The 19,608-nt window shown below is 39.9% G+C and overlaps 1 protein-coding gene across 6 annotated transcripts in view; it reads left to right on the top strand.

Moving 5' to 3' along the window:
* lnx2a (ligand of numb-protein X 2a) overlaps positions 1-19,608 on the top strand; it is a 125,409-nt gene that overhangs the window by 75,509 nt on the left and 30,292 nt on the right. For all 6 annotated transcript variants that reach the window (XR_009445853.1, XM_048532412.2, XM_048532414.2 and 3 more), the window contains one exon: positions 6,742-6,986. Coding sequence is in view for 5 of the 6 variants with exons in the window: in XM_048532412.2 (XP_048388369.1) it covers positions 6,742-6,986 (245 nt within the window). In the remaining variant the exon portion in view is untranslated. The remainder of the gene's footprint in view (positions 1-6,741; positions 6,987-19,608) is intronic.

The following is a 19,608-nucleotide window of genomic DNA, read 5'->3' as shown; positions in this document are numbered from 1 at the left end:
TTATGGTCTTACTTGAGCAGAAATGGGACTAATTTCCTGGCTGGGAATGCAAATAGTATATTGGAGGTGGATTTAAACTTGTGAGCTAAGGGGAGTTGGTTGGCTAATCGGCCTAGTTTTGGAAGTGAGGCAAACAAGAGAAGGGGAAGAGAGGGAAAAAAAGTGAGGGAAGGCTTGCATGTTAATAGTGAATAAAGAAATGGTTGTCTTCCACTGGGCAAAAAAGACATAAGAGCAGGGTTAAATTGTATGGAAGTAAATGCAGAGAATATCGTGAACAAAATTGGGAAACTGGAAGCAGAAATTTCTTTAAGAGGATTAGTAGAAACAGGGTGGGTAAAAAGGAGGTATAGCAGTATTGATCAGATAGCATCATCGCCCTTGATCAAGTTGTAGTTCCTGAATTAGAATCTATTGCTACCTTCAGTGTGGTTGGTGGTGAGAAACAGGAAGGGAGCTGACACCTTTTTTTTAATTATTATAGACCTCCAAATAGTGGGGAGGAAGTAGACGACATCATCTGTAGGCAGATTATGGAAATCTGCAGAAGTAGTATTGAGATAGTTGGTGATTTCAATTACCTGAAATCACCAGGGTATTGATTTCCTGTGGGGCACACACAGCTGTGGACCAAGGGCTACAGTGCTTCAAGTGATCAACTATATAATTCTTAAACGTTGTGATGGTTCCTGCCTCTACCACGCTTTCAGGCACTGAGTTCCAGATACCTACACCTTCTGGGTGGAAAAATTCTTCCTTACATTCCCTCTAAAACTCCTGCCCTTTACCTTAAATCTGTGCCCTCTGGTGATTCTCCCTCCACTAAGGGGAAAAGTTTCTTCCTATCTACCCTATCAATGGAAAATGGGACTAGAATGGATAGGTACTTGATGGCCAGAGAAGACATGATGTGCCAAAGGGCCTCTTTCTATGTTGTGCAACTCTGTGACTCTATATCTCCTGCTCTACATTTCCCATCGAGCCAGGATTCAGTGATGCTTTAATGAAGAATACAGGAGGACATGCCAGGTGCAGGACTCGGTATACTTAAAAGTGGGGTGTGAACCTGGTGAAGCTACAACACATGTCAGTATAAGCGGTATGTGATAGCCAGTGCTTAACAAACCCACAACGGAAAGATCAAAGATAATTTCTGCAGCCCTGCCATATTTGTCATGAATGGTGATGGACAATTAAATGTTTAACAGGAGGTGGGGGCTTCACAAATATCCCCAGCTTCAATTACACGAAAACTAAGCACATCAGTGCAAAATATAAGGCTGAAGCATTTGCAACAAACTTCAGCCAGAAGTGCTAAAGAGATGATCCATCTCAATGCTGTCCAGAGGACACTAAAATCATACATTCCAGTCTTCAACCAATTTGATTCCCTCTGTATGATGTCAAGTAACCGCGAAAAGCACTGGAGACTGCAAAGCCTATGGATCCTCACAACATTCTGGCAATTGTATTGAAGACTTGTACTCCAGAACTTAGTGCACCCTAGTCAAGCTGTTGCATCAGTCATCCACAATAGACTATGATTTCTCATGCAATAATTGGATGTTCTGGAACAAGATGCAGAATTATGGTTGGTGGTAATTGATCTGCAAGCTGACCGCATGTGGTCAGCATTTGGGAAGGAGGAGGTTGGGAGAACAACCCCCTAATTAGTATGCTGGGTAGGTCAGTAAGAAAGTACAGCAGACAATTGAATTGTTGCTGCAAAAGAAAAGGCAATTGCACGTGCCTCAATAGGCCCATCAGAGAATGCTAGATGAGGCACAGACAGAAGCTCTAGGCTTATTTTAGAGGGAGCCAAGCAAAGATGTAAAGATTTTAAAAGGCAGCGTACTCAAGGGGAAGAAATGAAAGGAATCAAAACAATGAAGAGAAGAGTGTAGGAAGGAAAGAGAAAGAGGTGTGGTAAAAAGAGAGTACAAGTAATCAACAGAAATGGAAGTGATAAATATGGATCTGAAGCAGTAACCAAAGTGTACGAGTGAATAGACAGTGAAAAATCTTAAATTACCGTTCTCATTACAGTTAGTTTATTTGAGAGATCTCATCTCAATAAGATATAATTCCGCCGCATACTTAACATCTCTAACTGCTCAAATAAAAGCAAAGTTCAACAAATGCTGGGGATCTGAAATAAAAACACCAAGTGCTCTTGGAAAAGCTCTGTTTGTCAGGCAGATCTGTGGAGAGAAATGTAGATTTGAGTCCAAAGACTTTTCAGATCTTCACAGTTAAATATGCATATAAAGTACAATTGAGTGGACCAAAACCATAACAAAGAATTTTTGCTCTACTTTTCTTACCCCACCTTACCAGTTTATATGCTTTATGACTGCACTTTGCTCTTTTCTGGCTGGCTGGTACAAAGGAAAACTACTGGTGATTGAGAACTCTTCATTTTTGAAAGGCCTTTTTTTTAAGTTGGCATTATTCTCCCTGTAGCATGACATAACAATGGAAAGGCAAGCATGAGTATTCGTCTTTTTTTGAATCCTGGCACCCTGGCATTGCAAGACAACAGAGTTTCCATGATTGTTGACAACTGTGGCACTTGCTTGCGTCTGAACACAAAATCATTGGCAGCTGCTTTTCTCACTGTAAACTCAAGCAGCTGCACTCAACACAATTGGAGATCTCACAAAAGCGCCAATGATTGACACTGCAGCAGCAAATTTCATTGATCGAAGGAGTTCCCTGTTCCAGTTGCCAACAAACACAAGTTCTTAACCCATTGTCAGTGTTTATAAGGATTCTTGTTGCCCAGCTGCTGACTTAGTTGGAAAATGTTAATGCTGTGCAAGAGGAGGAAAGAGAGGGAGGAATTGCCCAAGTAAATGAATTCAGTTAGCAATTTGGGATACAGGACGACTTCAAAATTGAATGTCCGTAATGAGGAAGTGGTTGGCAACTAAGCCAGACGTCCTATCTTTCCTCATGTACAAAGTGGAGGTGAGTGTATGGACAGCAATTGGCAGGAATGAAGCAGCATTTGCAAAGTATTTCTCAAAATTCTTGAAATGTATGTTGCAAGTCTTATATGATGCTTAAGATTTGATTTTATATGTATTAAGTTGCTTCTAGTATGCTGGTGTTTATTGTGTTTTTGCACTACACTGAAGAGCCACATTATTAAAACCATTTTATGTACACTGTTGGGCTATTAAGATTTTTGGAGTGCTGGGCTAGGTCTTTCAGTTGGGAAGTCATGAAACTATCACTCATGACACTCAAACTGTCTTTCCTTCTTTCTCATAAGCCCTTCCCAAAATCCTGCACAACAATCACTTTTTGGCTGTGGCTTTCTAAATTTTTGTTCACTTACAAGTTAACACCTTTTGCTCAGTTCAGAGCTGTGGCTGACCAGCTGCTGGTCAGGAGCTAACAGATCCTGTGCTTAGGCCTGCCAGTTTATTTTGTATTCATGGCACCTGAAACCTATTGGCGTTTAAAATAATTATGTCCTTGTAGACTTTCTCAATGGAACATATTTAATTTGGTGTGTAAAAGTATCCATTTCTACTGGTTTGAGAGAATCAGTTTTATCATTTCAAACATGCAGAGCTTCTATACAGAAGTTACTTTTCTGTATTGTAAGCTAAACAATCTAAAAGTACATAGTTAGCCTGTCAAATTTGCTGATATTTGACTGGCAGAACTGTTCAGAGAACCAGAGGCTCATCCTTTATGTCAGTAATAGATTTATGTGGAAAAACTATATCTGAGTTCTCCTTGAAAGCATTCAGTGATTTGGCTCCAACTGCTTTCTATGGCAGAGAATTTCGCAGGCTCTCATTCTCTGGGTGAAGAAATTTCTCATCTCAGTCCTAAGTGGCCTATCCATATCTGTAACTGTGGCTCCTGACTCTGGACTCTGCGATCTTCATGAACATCCTTTCTATGTTTACTGTGTCCAGCCCTGTTAGAATTTTTTAGTTTTCTCGAGATTCTTCAAAACTCCAGTGTGTAGAGTCCTAACCGTTCCAGTTTCTCTTCATTTGTCAGTCTTGCCATTCCTGAAACAGCCTGGTGACCCTTTGTTGTACTCACCCTTTGGTCTACTGAAGTTGCTTGGACCAGCCTGGAGGAGTATTCCCGTAGTCTTCAAGATTGTAGACAGCAAATAATCATTATCTTGTTCAACAACAGGGTAACAACTTAGTGAAGGGGTATATGGACCATCCTCAGACAAGAAACAAGGGGAGTCTGATGTAGATGCAAAGTGAGGTGAATCTGATAATATAACTGCTGAAGAAGTCAGGGCAATTGTGAAATGTGGTAGTCGAGCCGAAAAGTACTTAATAATGGCTGGATTTAAGAAGAAAATAACTTTGGACTAACACATGTGGATACTCAGAGCTAGAAGCTAGCTATGGCAGAGAGATATTCCTGCCTTGAAAAGAATGTTTGATTTTTAACATTTAGAGTTTATGCTCCTTCATTTAGCATCCCGTGTTGTGGGTGTACTTACAACAAATGGTCTGAACTGTTCACGAAAGTAGCTCAACACTTCCAGGAAATGGGTAATAAGTGCCAGCACAGCTAACTAAGCTTCCATTTTAAACTTAACTTGCTCCAAGTTAGAATCCTTGCAATGCAGATAGAAGCCATTTGGCCCCGCAGCTCTGCACCGACCCTCCAAAAAGTATCCCACCCAGACCCACCCTATCCCCACAACCCTGCATACATCATGACTAATCCATCTAGCCTGTACATCCCTAGATACTACAGACAATTTAGCATGGGCAATCCACCCAGTCTGCACATCTTTGGACAGTGGGAGGAAACTGGAGCACCTGGCAGAAATCCAGACAGACATATGGAGAATGTGCAAACTCCACACAGACAGTCACCCATGGCTGGAATCGAACCTGGGTCACTGGCGCTGTGAAGCAGCAGTGCTAACCACTGAGCTGCCTTCTCATAAATAAATAAAAGAAAATTCAATGAAAACTTTATTGTGAGCTTTATTCCAATTATTTCCTATTTAAATATTAGTAGAGCATCAATATGGAATTATACATATTTTCCAAAAACAGCAGAGGGCAAATGGCATTCATCTACTGCAGAGACATAGAGCCCTGTACAATGCTGAGGCAGACACCAAATGCATGCATCTCATTTTTGATTGCTTGCCAGAGATTATGTTCTTCTCAGAAGGCAGCAGAGACTAGCATCCTGAGTTCTCCAGGCACATGATGTACCTGTGAACATCCCTGATGCTCAGTGTCCTCCAAGACTGGGTAGAAGAGAAACAGGATGAATCAAAAACCATAACACACACAAACAGATTGTATTAATATAATACAATGTGTATATTTGTACTGTGCTTGGTTTTACGTAACCTTGATATGCATCCAAAGAGATTTCAACATTCTTCAATCCTTTCTCTCTGCTGTGCCTTGGCAGTTGCAGCTGAACTTTACAATGCTAGTAATGTCCGTAAGTTGTTTACTGAGCTCTAATCTGACTAAGTTACACAAAACATTTACTATTCATGAGCTTTCAACCCTCACTCTCTGCTGCACTGAACTACTGGTACCACACGGCATCTTCTGATTCCTCATGGATACCAGGACTTTTCCAGAGCCCTGACTCTAACACTTAGCTGCTTACTAATTGCTCAAATTTCTCTGAGTTCACAGGTATCCAAATGCACTTGACTTCTAAATCCCCAACTCCCAGTTCAGTAAAGTTATCTTTCAGCAGAGGAGTTCATTTCTGCATGGAGCTTGCTTCTGTCTTTTTCATCTTCAATTGACTGAGACCATGAGATGCTCATCAGTGACCCCTGACCTGTTTTGAGTGAAATAGTCTCCAAAAACAAAGATTCTGCCTGATGACCAAATAACAACCTCCTGTCTTGTACTGTTCTATGATTCTGTGATCGCAGAGAATACTGACCACAACTGATCAGAGTGCTAAGAGTTGGGTAAGGGAAATCTTAATCTATTTCTAAAATTCTAATTCTAGTTGTCTTTCACATTTAACTATTTAACAGCAATTTACTGGTTAAATTCTAAATTTCATTCAGCTTTAAACAAGGCAAAAAGTAAATCTCTAGCTGAGAGCAGCTTATGTTAGTTAATGAAGGAAAGCAACTTTGACCAGCTTGCCTGTACCTGTGACTTATCTGTCTCGGAATATGTAACTAGCATCTCAATACAAGTTAAGGGAGAAGGAGAATGAAATACTCCTTCGCATTTACTTATTTTTTCACTCTGTGGGAGGTTCTTACCCTACTGCAGGGGAACAAACTATCTGTTAAGTGAGTATCTAGGAAGTGATTACGGTGTATTGTATTCCTAAGGCTTAAAATAGAATAAGAACTGAAGTAAGGTCAATAAAGCATATAAAAAGAAGGAATAAGTAATTAAATAAAATGATTAAGTAGTTAAAACATTAAGGAGGCCAGACAAGTGCTGTTTCACGGTTGCAGCAGGTATTCCAGCATTCCTGAATCTTGCAGCTTAGTTCGGAATTATTGGGTTGGAGGCAGACCTGCAGATACTTAGACATGTTAACTTGCTAATTTCTACTTGGCTCTATCATATTTTTACAATGGCCATTGAAATTAAATGGTTGCGAGTTGATTTTTAACCAATCCATTCATTGCTTTATACGTTACAGTTCATGTTTGTCTGAAATTTTAGGAACCCTGTGGTTTTCAGCATTTCCTATCTTTCAAAAACTGGCTGAATTTTTTTATTCTATTCTTTTAAGGTGTTTTGGAGCATCAAAACACAGAGCTGCTTTACAGGTACGCAGGTCTTGCAGATTACAAAATGAGACTGGAAAGGATAGCAGTTCCACTGTAGCAGGGCAGCCAAAGCATGCATCATCGGATACAGACCAATTTAAGATTGAAATGGCAACTTTGGGATACAATGTTGCTTCAGCCGCATCCTTCTGTGCAGATGAGCAAAGCCAAGAGAATCTTGCCTTTGAAGGAAGCACTGAGGAAAACAGTGAGTATAGTCAAGCAGTCGCAGATTTGAATTGCCAATTATAGCAATTTTGGTTAATTTAGAATCATAGTTTTACCATTTGTTTTATATTATTTTCATTTTTGTTGAGATTAAAGAGCTGATGGGCTTTCTGTACTCCAGTTTCTGAATATATAAAAATTATATTTGGGATTAAGTTTGGCATGGACTGATTGGACGAAGGGTCTGTTTTCATGCTGTATGATTCATGACTCTATATTGAATAGACTATTGATTACATTTAGATAACAATTTTCCATTATGTCTGAATAATGCAGTAAATTTTGCCTTCAATTTTAATTTTATCAATGCATGTACATTAAACCCTAGCTGAGACTTCACTTCCTTGGACCAAATTAGCCAATTAATGATACTTCTTAATGTTTTTGAGCTGTGCAACTGTTCAAATCTGCAGTGGCTCTCCAGACAGCACTACAAACTTTTAGCAATGCATGTATATTCTACCAAACATTTGATGTCAGCATTTCAAGTTTCTTCTGGAATTGTCTTAATTGCTAGCCTAACTTCAGTGGAAGGTTGGTAGAAAGCTTGTTTATGTGTCTACCTGGAGTTTCTGTTAATGTTAACAGTCAGTCTGGAGAACCCCCAAGTAATCTCAACAGAAATATTCAGCAGGACTATAACTTTCGTTATGACCCATGAAGAGGTTAATAACTATTTTTAGAGAAATTCGAACTTTCATTTAATAGCTGAAAAATTGTCCCAATGAGAATTATGTTTTTAAATTGTTTACATAACAAGATACATGTTTCAATGACTAAACACTACTTTTATTGGCAAAGTATACTTCTAACCACAGGAACTTTTTCCTATTTACTTTTACTACCACTATAAGAAAGCTGATTCATGGATACACTTTTTGTTACATTACTTACTTCCACTCCTCTGCCTTATGATCCAAGCTAATGGCTGCAGAGTAATAAAGTCATCATACAACATAGAAACAGGCTCTTCAGCCCACCGTGTGCATGCTGACCAATAAACATCAAACTAGACTAATCTCTTTTACCTGTGCTTGCTCCGTAGCCTACTGCCATAGCCTGGTGTTTTAAGTGCACATCCAGATGCATGTTAAATGTGCTGCCTCTACCACTCTCTCAGGCCAAGCATTCCACACTTCTACCATCCTTTGGATGAACAAGCGTTTTCTCGGATCCCCTGTAAACCAGCTGCTCCTCGCATTAAATTTATTCTGTCTAGTTGTAGACATGTCTGCTATGGAAAAGAGAGTCTCAAGACCTAATGTGTCTGTGTCTCTCATAATTTTGTATCTCTCAATCATCCTTTTGATAGTGTGGTAACCAGAACTGCACAGAGGATTCCATCAGTGGCCTAACCAATGTTTTATAAAGGTGCAAGAAGTATTCATTGCTCTTAAAATCTATGGGCTGGCTAATGAAGGTAAGCATCCCATATGCCCCTCTTCACTATCCTAGCTAACGCCTTCAGGCATCTATGGACTTGTACACCAAGGTCACTGTTTCCCTCAGTACTTCCTTGGGACCTACCATTTATTGTGTGTATCCTTCCCTTGTTAGACTTTCCAGAATGCCTCAAGTGTCTGAGACCATCCTTCTCACAATCAACAACACCATCAATGTTCATGTATCTGTAAACTTACTAATTATACCTTCTACATTCACATCCAAGTTGCTAATGTATGTAACAAACAGCAAGGGTCCCAGCACCGATCCTTGTGGTAATGAACAAGGTAGAGCCCAGAATTAGTCCTGGTTTAATTGATCATTGGTTCTATTTTGTTTACAACAGTAGCCAGTTATTGAAAATATTCACAAGAGACTGCCAATGTACCTTTTAAAAAGAAAATCTAAAAATTCATTACCCAGAACAAAAAAAATCACAAACTATGACTATGCAAGAATTATTTTAAAGAGTCTTATTAGAAATATCGGAATTATAGATTCAAACCCTTTTACCTTCAACAACTAACTTACAGATACTCAAATCTCACTGAAGGGTCACCATGTCTATAAAGTTCCTCGTTCAGTTGCCTTCTATCAATGTAACTTTCTTTCGTTGATCAAACAAACAGCTAATTTTTTACTTAAGAGATAATAGGAACTGTTGATGCTGGAGAATCTGAGATAACAAGATGTAGAGCTGGATGAACACAACAGGCCAAGCAGCATCAGAGGAAAAGGAAAGGAGCAGGAAAGTCAACTTTTTATTTAACGTGGGTTTCTTAAGCTCATGTCTTCCACTGTTTTCTCATCTGGAGTTCCTTTCTAAGCAACTAAGAATTACTTTCCCCACCCCTAACTGTTCTGCTGTTTTGACCCTTGCTATCTGGATGAGCAGGCACAGTGCCCAATCACTTCTGGATGTTTCCTTCCTTCTTTGATACACTCACTCCTTGTTATCCACTAATTCCCTACCCATGGATCCACATACTTGCAAGGTCCAGCCCAGACCGTTTTTCTCATTCATTCATCTGTTCTGATCATGGAATCTTTTGAGGCACAGTACGTAGGAACGGTATCCACATTTCTCGTTGTCCATGGGAAGTCCATGCCCCAATCCCCACGGATAGCAAGCATTTAGTGTACTGAATTCCTGTTGATGAACATCAGCAACTATATTTTTCACTCTCCTCATTTTTTCCCTCATGGACTGAACTGTTCCCCTCAAGGGTTTAACCAATTCATTGAAATGTGTTTCCTGAAACAGATTCCCAGGTCCCCTACTTGGATTTACAGAACTCCGAAATGAAACCAGAAAAAAACAAACTTAAAGCTGTTTTATTCACCCACTTTAGAAACCAGTTCTCAAGCAATAGTGACATATTTTGAACTTTCTTCACATGTTCCTTAAATAGTGTTCAGTTGTTTTAGAATAAATCAAAAAATAATTCTTAGCTCCAAAAAGTTTACTTCAAATCTTTTTCTTTGACAGTCCAGTAATCTCTAACTCCAAACTGTCCTTCATGGTGATTATATTACTGGAGATCCTGCTTCCAGTGCAAGACAGCTGAATCTTCCTACTTTATTTCAACTCCTCTCAAAATTGGGTGTGGGTTTTCACTCCAAGATCAAGAGTGCAAAGTTGAGACATCTCCTGATCCATGATCCAAGAGATGATAGCTTGAGAGATCAGATTTTTGTTCTGAATTTGTGGGATTTTCTGGGAGACAGGCCAAGCGACTCCATAACAAGATTAGAGGCTGCGAGATATGCAGGTGGCCTGCATGGAAGGCTTTCCCAGGGTTACAGGACTGTACTGAATTTAATTTTTAAAAGTACAAATAGTATTCCTCCCATCTTCACACCCCTCCCAACTCATGCAACTGATGTACACTATATACCAGACGTTTCTTTTATGCTAACCATGCCAAATCACCTAGTATCCACCACGGGCTGATCTCAGGATTGATGGAGAGATAAGATAGACAGGGTTCGATTACATAAATTTGCAAATTTCTGCAGCAGATTTGATCAAGTTGAAAAACCACACTGTCACTCATTTAAAAAACATTTTTCCAAATGTTAATTCTTTCAATTTGAACTTTTAGCTTTATTTCTTTATTTTCCTAACTTTGTGCTTTATTTCTCTACCTTTATGCTTTATTTCTGTGTTTTAAGATGATGCTGGAGAGTGCCAACATTGTTCAACACTTTTGTTACATGTATTTGTTACAAATATAATGATAATTCATGTGACAATAAATAAATAAAAACACTTTGTGACTAACATTCAAGTTTTCCAATAACAAGCAATGAATTTCACACTGTCACGTCAAATCATCTCTAACCACATCTGTCAAGCAAACAAATGGAAGACACCCTAATGTAATCATGTGGAATTGTGGAATCAGTCATACTGAAGTAGTCCAGTAATCGAAATCCTCAGGCATACATCAATAGCCAGAGTGAAGTAGAACTTTCATTTTCAAAGATTTAAAGAGTAGGACTTCTAAAGGCCTCTACAAGATGCACCCTTCCCACCTCAAAAGCACCAAACATCTGCCAATCATATCCTGAGACCAGACCCAAAAGGATATTTCACCTCTCCAAATCTAAGCTCTCCAAACATGTCCACAAGATTCAGAGATAGTAAGAACTGCTGATGCTGGAGTCAGAGATAACACAATGTGAAGCTGGAGGAACACAGCAGGCCAGGCAGCATCAGAGGAGCAGGAAAGCTGACGTTTTGGGTCGGAAGAAGGGTCCCAACCCAAAATGTCAGTTTTCTTGCTCCTGTGATGCTGCCTGGCCTGCTGTGTTCCTCCAGCTTCATGCTGTATATCACAAGTTTCAGAGCTGCTCTTGGCTGGCCTAATTTGCACAATTAGGGTTTCCTACTGAAAAGCTGACAAAATTCCACTTTAGTGGAAGCAGCTAATGATAAAAACATTGAAAATGGGGCCGGGGTGGGCCATTTGGCACATTGAGGCTTGTCTGCCGCTCACTATGATCATGACTAATCATCCAACTCTTACCCTGTTCTTGTTTTCTCCCCATCCTGTTAGTACTAAGAAGTATATTTTAGACGTTTGTGATATCAGCCAATGTTTTGTCCTCAAGCATTTTCTGTGGCAGAGAATTCCATAGACTCCCTGCTTTCTGGCTGAAAAAAATTCTCCTAATCTCAGTTATAAATGGCCTACCCTGTATTCTTAGAATAAGCTTCCTGGTTCTAGACTCTCTGGTAATTATCAACTTTTTTTAAAATTAATTTCCAGGGTGAAGCCATTGCTAGCTAGGCCAGCATTTATTGCCATCCCTAACTCCCCACAGGTCAGTAAAAAGTTAACTACATTGCTATGGTCCAGAGCCAAAGTAGGCCAGACCAGGTGAGGATGGCAGTTACTTTTGAAAAGGACATTAGTGAACCAGATGGGCTTTTCCTGACAGTGAGCAATGGATTTGTGGTGATCATTAGACTCTTAAATCCAGATTTTTATTTAATTCAAATTCCATCACCTGCTGTGGTGGAATTCAGACCCAGGTCCCCAAAATATTATCATGACCTCTGGATTAATAGTTCAGTGATAATACCAGTAGTCCACCTCCTCCCACTTTTGAGAGTCTCCATTCATTCTTCTTAAGTCCAGTGTATATAGTTCTGGCAGATTTGGTTTGTTTTTTATACGTCAGTTCTGCCATCCTAGGAATCAGTCTGATAAACTTTCCTTGCACTCCCTCCATTACCATAGCATCCTTCCTCAGATAAGGAGATCAAACATGCACACAAAATTCCTGGTGTTGTCTCATCAAAGCCCTGTACAATTTCAGCAAGACATCCTGCTCTTGTTTTCAAATCCTCTCTCTATAATGGCCATTTGCCTTCTTCATCACTTGCTGCACTTCCATGCTTCCTTTCAGCAACTGGTATATGAGGAGACGCTCCTCCTTTCCGAATGTTTTGCCATTCACATAATAATCCACCTTCCTGTTTTTGCTACTAAAGTAGAAAACATTACATTGATTCACATTATATTTTATCTACCATGCATTTGCTGACTCACTCAACTTGTCCAAATCATACTGAAGCATCTCTGCATCCTCCTCACAGCTCACCGTCCCATACAGCTTTGTGCTGCCTACAAATTTAAATGGGTTGCCGCCTCCATAAGATGTGCATGCATGAAATGCCCCCAACTCCACAAAATAGGAAATGCCATGTCTGGAGACAGAATAATTATGTACAAATTCTATGGTTTTCACCACAACAGAGAGGCTGGCTGTCATGGCAAAAAATCTGACATTGGTCTTTTCAATTCAAGCACAAGCTTCTGCCTGACACGACGAACCACAGTGAATTTTGTCCACTGCTCTTTCTTTCCCAGACACTGGAAGATCAAGAAACATACATAGAAACAGAAACTAGGAGCAGGAGTAGACGTTTAGCCCTTTGAGCCAGCTCTGCTGTTCAATGTGATCATGGCTGATCCTCTCTCTCATTATTACTTTATTCACATATGAATGATGAATGATTTATTTATTATCACATATATCTTGAAGATGCAGTTTAAAGTGTTTGGTTGCCACAATCTGGTGCTGTTTTGAGGTACAACAACTATTTCTTAAAATATTCAGTTGCTTAGCTTCGACAGCCGTTTCTCAGGGAGAATTCCACAAGTTCTATACCGTTTGAGTGAAGAAGTCTTTCCACACCTTATTCCTAAATGGCCTACCCCATATCTAGAGACCGTGTCTTTGATATTCAGTAATATTACAGATAAACCTATAACCAGAAATCACAGCAACTTTAATAAGTAGTGAGTTTTGAGAAGATTTGTAGCTCAGGTTGAGGATCTGGATATAAGTTCGCTTGCTGAGCTGGAAGGTTAGTTTTCAGACGTTTCGTCACCATTCTAGGTAACATCATCAGTGAGCCTCCGATGAAATGCTGGTATTATGTCCCGCTTTCTATTTATCTGTTTAGGTTTCCTTGGGTTGGTGATGTCATTTCCTGCATTGGTGATGTCATCCTGTTCTTTTTCTCAGAGGGTGGTAGATGGGCTCCAAATCAATGTGTTTGTTGATGTTGTTCCGGTTGGAATGCCATGCTTCTAGGAATTCTCGTGCGTGTCTCTGTTTGGCTTGTCCTAGGATGGATTGGGACAACACATCCATCCTAGAACAAGCCAAACAGAGACACACACGCGAATTCCTAGAAGCATGGCATTCCAACCAGAACAACATCAACTAACACATTGATTTGGAGCCCATCTACCACCCTCTGAGAAAAAGAACAGGATGACATCACCAATGCAGGAAATGACATCACCAACCCAAGGAAACCTGAACAGATAAATAGAAAGCAGGACATAATACCAGCATTTCATCGGAGGCTCACTGATGATGTTACCTAGAATGGTGACGAAACGTCTGAAAACGAACCTTCCAGCTCAGCGAGCAAATCACATCCAGAACTTTAATGGCAATCTGAAAGAAAGACAAAAATTGCTGGAGAAACTCTGCAAGTCAGGTAGCATCTGTGGAGAAACAGAGTTAATGTTTCGAGCCAATATGACGGTTCTTTGGAACACATCATTTTACCTTAACTTATAGACAGTTCCAAAATATAATGCATAATTGCAGCATGTTTGAATAAACATATCCAAACTTTTCTCCAAAGCAGTTAATAAAGACCCCTTCTTATTACATTTAAAGAAATCTAATCTGGTGTTAGATAGCTGTTGGTACAGATAAACTAACATGGATAAAGCCCTGAGTATTAAAGACAAAATAGTTCACTTACACAATTAAATATTTATGGTGTTATTCACTTAAAATTGGGATGAATTAAGCACGAATTATTTCTATATCTAAATTGTTATTTGATGAGGAATGTATGAAAATACGGTCCTGTGCAGACTACTGGGTAGCTACCTCGTGATATGGGATGTGGGAATGCTATGTCATTGGGATGTCACCTAGAAGTTTCACCATGCTTGTTCTGATCCCCTACTGTAACTTGGTGGAATATCAGCCAAAATTTGTCTCTGTACAGTACCAGAAACAAGGCATGTTTTTGTAACTTCTTCTTATGGTTAGCACCTGTTCATCAAGTTGGCAGAGAAAAGTGCTTGTTTAAGCAATAAATGCTGACAGAGATTGCTCATTCTTTTGAGGTTCTCAGTAGCTAATGTTAGACCAGTGAGACTGCCTAAAAAGTCTGAGTTGCCTGAACTGACATTTACATTCTTTCTACACGTGGAGGTGGTACAGCAAAGTTCACTAACTTAATCCTAGGGATCAGGCGTACATTGAAAGGCTGACGAAATTGGACCTTTATTCTCTAGGGCTTAGAAGAATAAGAAGCATTGAGACCTACAAGATTCCGAAGGGGCTTGATAGGCCAAATCCTGAAAAATTGTTCCTACTAGTCGGGGAATCTAAAATACAGAGCCAGTCATAGGATGAAGAGCCAATTATTTAGGACTGATACGTGAAAATTCGTGTCACTGAGAATCGATGGAATTAAGGCAGAGAGAGACATACTTTTGATCTCTTAGGGAATTGAAGGAAATGCGGTGCAAGCAGAGAGGTGAACTGAAGCCCAAGATCAGCCTTGATTGTTTTAAATAACAAAGCAAGGTTGACAGGCCATTTGGTCTGCTCCTAGTTCTTATGTTCTTATGTGATAACCATTAATGTGGCACCTCTTAGAATTTGTAATCTGCCACATCTAGTAATTGCCCCTTTATCCGCTCTGCTTGGTACATCCTCGGAGTATCAAATAAATTTGTTGAATGCAGTTTATCTTTCATAAAACAATGTTGATTCTGCTTGAATATGTTAGTTTTCAGAATATCCCACTACCTGCTTTAATAATGGGTTCTGTTATTTTCCTTATAACACATTTCAAGCTTATTGATCAATTGTTTTCTGTTTACTTTTCCCTCATTTATTCAATAGTGGTATCACAATTATAGTTTTTAAAACCATAAGACCATAAGACATAGGAGTGGAAGTTAGGCCATTCAGCCCATCAAGTCCACTCCGCCATTTAAATCATGTCTGATGGGCATTTCAACTCCACTTCCCTGCACTCTCCACTCAGATCAAGAATTTATCGATCTCTACCTTGAAGGCATCTAACGTCCCGGCCTCCACTGCACTCCGTGACAATGAATTCCACAAGCCCACCACTCTCTGGCTGAAGAAATGTCGTCTCATTTCTATTTTAAATTTACCCCTTCTAATCTGTCTCCTGTTGCCCAGCCAGTTCACTATCCATCTAGCTAGTACACCCTGGACCCCATGTGACTTCGCTTTGTCCATCAGCCTGCCATGGGGAACCTTATCAAACGCCTTACTGAAGTCCATGTATATGACATCCACAGCCCTTCCCTCATCAGTCAACTTTGTCACTTCCTCAAAGAATTCTATCAAGTTGGTAAGACATGACCATCCCTGTGCAAAGCCATGCTGCCTATCCCTAATAAGCCCATTTTCTTCCAGTATCTTCTCCAGCAACTTCCCCACTACTGACTTCAGGCTCACCGATCTATAATTACCTGGATTATCCTTGCTACCCTTCTTAAACAAGGGGACAACATTAGCAATTCTCCAGTCCTCCGGGACTTCACCCTTGCTCAAGGATGCTGCAAAGATATCTGTTAAGGCCCCAGTTATATCCTCTCTCGCGTCCCTCAGAAACCTGGGATAGATCCCATCCGGACCTGGGGACTTGTCCACCCTAATGCCTTTTAGAATACCCAACGCTTCCCCCCTCCACATGCCGACTTGACCTAGAGTAATCAAACATCTATCCCTAACCTCAATATCCGTCATGTCCATGTTCTCAGTGAATACCGACGCAAAGTACTCATTTAGAATCTCACTCATTTTCTCTGACTCTTCGCATAACTTCCCTCCTTTGTCCTTCAGTGGGCCAACCCTTTCTCTAGTTACCCTTTTGCTTCTTATGTACGAAGTTTGAGGTAATCTTGTACCATAGATTGCAAATTGATTGGGAGGTAATGACGATTAAGAATGAAATACGTTTTCTGGTGAAGTTTTCAAACATCTCTACTAAGGCTTCAGTTTTGTATAGATACTCATGACTAGAAGGAAGAATACAGAATAGCTTTTCACGTTTACAGATAATGCTAGATGGGAAATACAAAGGACAGTACGCCGTAGGAATAGGCCCTTTAGTCCACTAAGACTGCGCCAATTCATGATGCCTTACTAAACAAAAAACCTTTTGCCTCAATGCTGTCCATCTCCCCCTATTCCCTGCCTATTCATATATGTCAAAATTCTTCTTAAACATTGTTATTGTATCCACCTCCTCCTGGCAGTGCATTCAGGGACTTACCACCCTCCGTGTAAAAAAAACTGCCTCTCACACCTCCTTTAAACTTTCCCCAATTTACCTTAAACCTATGTCCCGTAGCAATTGAAATTTATACCCTATGATAAAGATTCCAGGTATCCATTTCAATCTATTCCTGTTATAATTTTGTAAATTTCTATCAGGTCACCCCCTCATCCTTTGATGTTCAAGTGAAAACAAATCAAGATTATGCAGTCTCTCCTCACAGCTAATACCCTCCGAAGCAGGCAACATCCTGGTAAAGCATTTCTGTACCCTCTCCAAAGCCTCCACATTCTTCTTGTAGTGTAGCGACCAGAACCATATACAATATTTAAAATGTGGCCTAACTAAAGTTCTGTACAACTGCAAAATGACTTGTCAGTTTTTATACCCTGGCCAATGAAGGCAAGCATACCATATGCCTTCTTGACTGCATTATCAATTTGTGTTGTCATTTTCAGGGAACTGTGGACCTGTTTGCCTATGTATCCATCTCTATGTCAGTGCTCCTAAAGGTTCTGCCATTTACCATATACTTTCCTCCCGCAATATATCTTCCAAAACGCATCACCTGGCATTTGCCCGATTAAACTCTATCTGCCATTTCTCCACTCAAGTCTACAGCCTATCTATATCATGCTGTATTCTCAGGCAACAATCCTCACTGTCTGCTGCTCCCACAATCTTTGTGTAACCTACAAATTTACTAATCAGGCCATCTACATTCTTCTCCAAATCATGTGTGCGTATATATATTACAAACAAAAGTGGTCTCAGCGTTGATCCCTGCTGAATACCACTGGTCACAGATTTCCAATCAGGAAAACCTCTTCCATTGCTAATCTCTGTATTCTATGACTAAGCCAATTCTGTATCCATCTTATCAACTCATCTTGAATCCCCTGTGACTTCACCTTTTGTATCAGCCTGCCATGAGGGACGGTGTCAAAAGCCTTGCTAGAGTTCATACAGACAACATATACTGCCTGCCCTCATAAATCATCTTTGCCACTTGCTCCAAAACCTGAATCAAGTTCTCAGACACAACCTTCCCCGCAAGAAGCATGCTGCCTATTGCAAATAAGTCCATATTTATCCAAATGTGAGTAAATCCTATCTGTAAGAATCTTCTCCAAAATTTCCCTCCTGTAAAGCTCACTGGCCTGTAATTTCCCAGATTATCCTTTTTGCCTTTCTTAAGCAAACTAACAACAAATACAACAAGGATTAACCTATTCGCACAGGTTGCATAAAGTCAGATGAAACTTCAAAGACAAAATGTTAGTGACTGTTTCTGTCTCCACAAATGCTGCCAGATCTGTTATGCATTTCCACCTTTTGCTGTTTTTATTCCAAATTTCCAGCATCTGCAATGTTTTGTTTTCTCATAGCCTTGAACTTTACTAGGTGAGGTAATCCAATATGTGTTTAAATACAATCTAACGTTTAAAATAATAGTGATTCAGTGGCGTAGATACTGCAGAATTATTTGGTATGTTGTGGTAAAAATGAACGAGATATGAGCTGAACGATACTGGCCTCCAGGAGACAGGAGAATGAAACCGGCAGGAAGTAGCATTGGATCAGCTTCCCAATATGATCCTGCCATCATTTTACCTACAACAAGACTGGAAGCAAGTCAACTGCCCAACTCCTTCATTGATCAGCCAGTTTGCATGATTAAAAGCTCAACTGCAGCCTTTTAACAGTTTGTCAGCAAAACATACCAACACAGTGTTGATCTCCAACATGTGAGGAGGCCATCAGCTACATGAAGTCGGCCTCCCAGCAGCAACCCTGGTAGGAGAACAACAAGGGAACATGAGCAGGGAAGGCTGACACCTCAACTCAAATGATTTCCACAGAGGGATTTCCTTTCATCTATCACCCTTTAATTATTTCAAGTTTTGTGTTCACGAACCTTTTGTAGGTCCCAGTTCAGCAGGACCATTATAAGGTGGCAGCAGTTAATTGGCTGTGACCTGTAAAGCATGGCTTCCACTAAAACTGAATCGCCAACTGCCTTCGGCTCCGATAGTGGGATCCATGTTAGCTTCGTAAGGCCCAGTCTGCAGTCATAAAATCAGAATTAGATTACTTAATGTGAAATCAGGAGGCTTTGTTTGCACAAAGGTACTAGTATATTAGTTTGATGGAATTAAATAGAAAGCTCGTTCCTATTTTGATCAAGTAACTTGACTGATTTCCAGATCTTTTAAATTAAGTTATTGCTGTGGGTAAATCACCACATAGTGACCTTTAATTTGGCTACTTATTAAAAAAATCTTATAGACAATCAGGTACTGAAACAGTTTGTACTTAATGGCATACAGCAGCAAAAATAAGACCTCTCAAGTAAACAGGTTAAGCTTCACAACCCAACTTGGGGCTATTACCTGATTAATAATGGTCTCTGGCCAGGATTACACTTATAGCAATCCACCTCTAGAAGTGTCCAGAGTTCAATCCTTATGCAGTGTTGATCTTTAAAGTTCTGCAACTGACTTGATCTGGTGTTGGGATTATTATACAATGTTTTCTCTTTCAAGTTTGTGGTGATTCAATAGATTCTTTTATCCCCAACATTGATTATTATTTCTGGAGGCCTCAAGCCTGTAACTTGCCTTCTTATCAGAAGAAGCTCCCCTGTTCCTTGTTACATTCAGGATTAGCTATCTGTTTAAAGCATAATTTTTCCTGCAATTAACTCCTTAAATCCTTCTGCAGGGTAATATTTGTCCTTTGCAGCAATAAAGCTTCCAGTTTATCAAGCACTGGGTTAGAATTACCA

The sequence above is a fragment of the Stegostoma tigrinum genome, chromosome 6 (genome assembly GCF_030684315.1).
Source record: "Stegostoma tigrinum isolate sSteTig4 chromosome 6, sSteTig4.hap1, whole genome shotgun sequence".
In the NCBI taxonomy this organism is placed as follows: Eukaryota; Metazoa; Chordata; class Chondrichthyes; order Orectolobiformes; family Stegostomatidae; genus Stegostoma; species Stegostoma tigrinum.
This window is presented reverse-complemented; position numbering and strand designations above follow the sequence as displayed.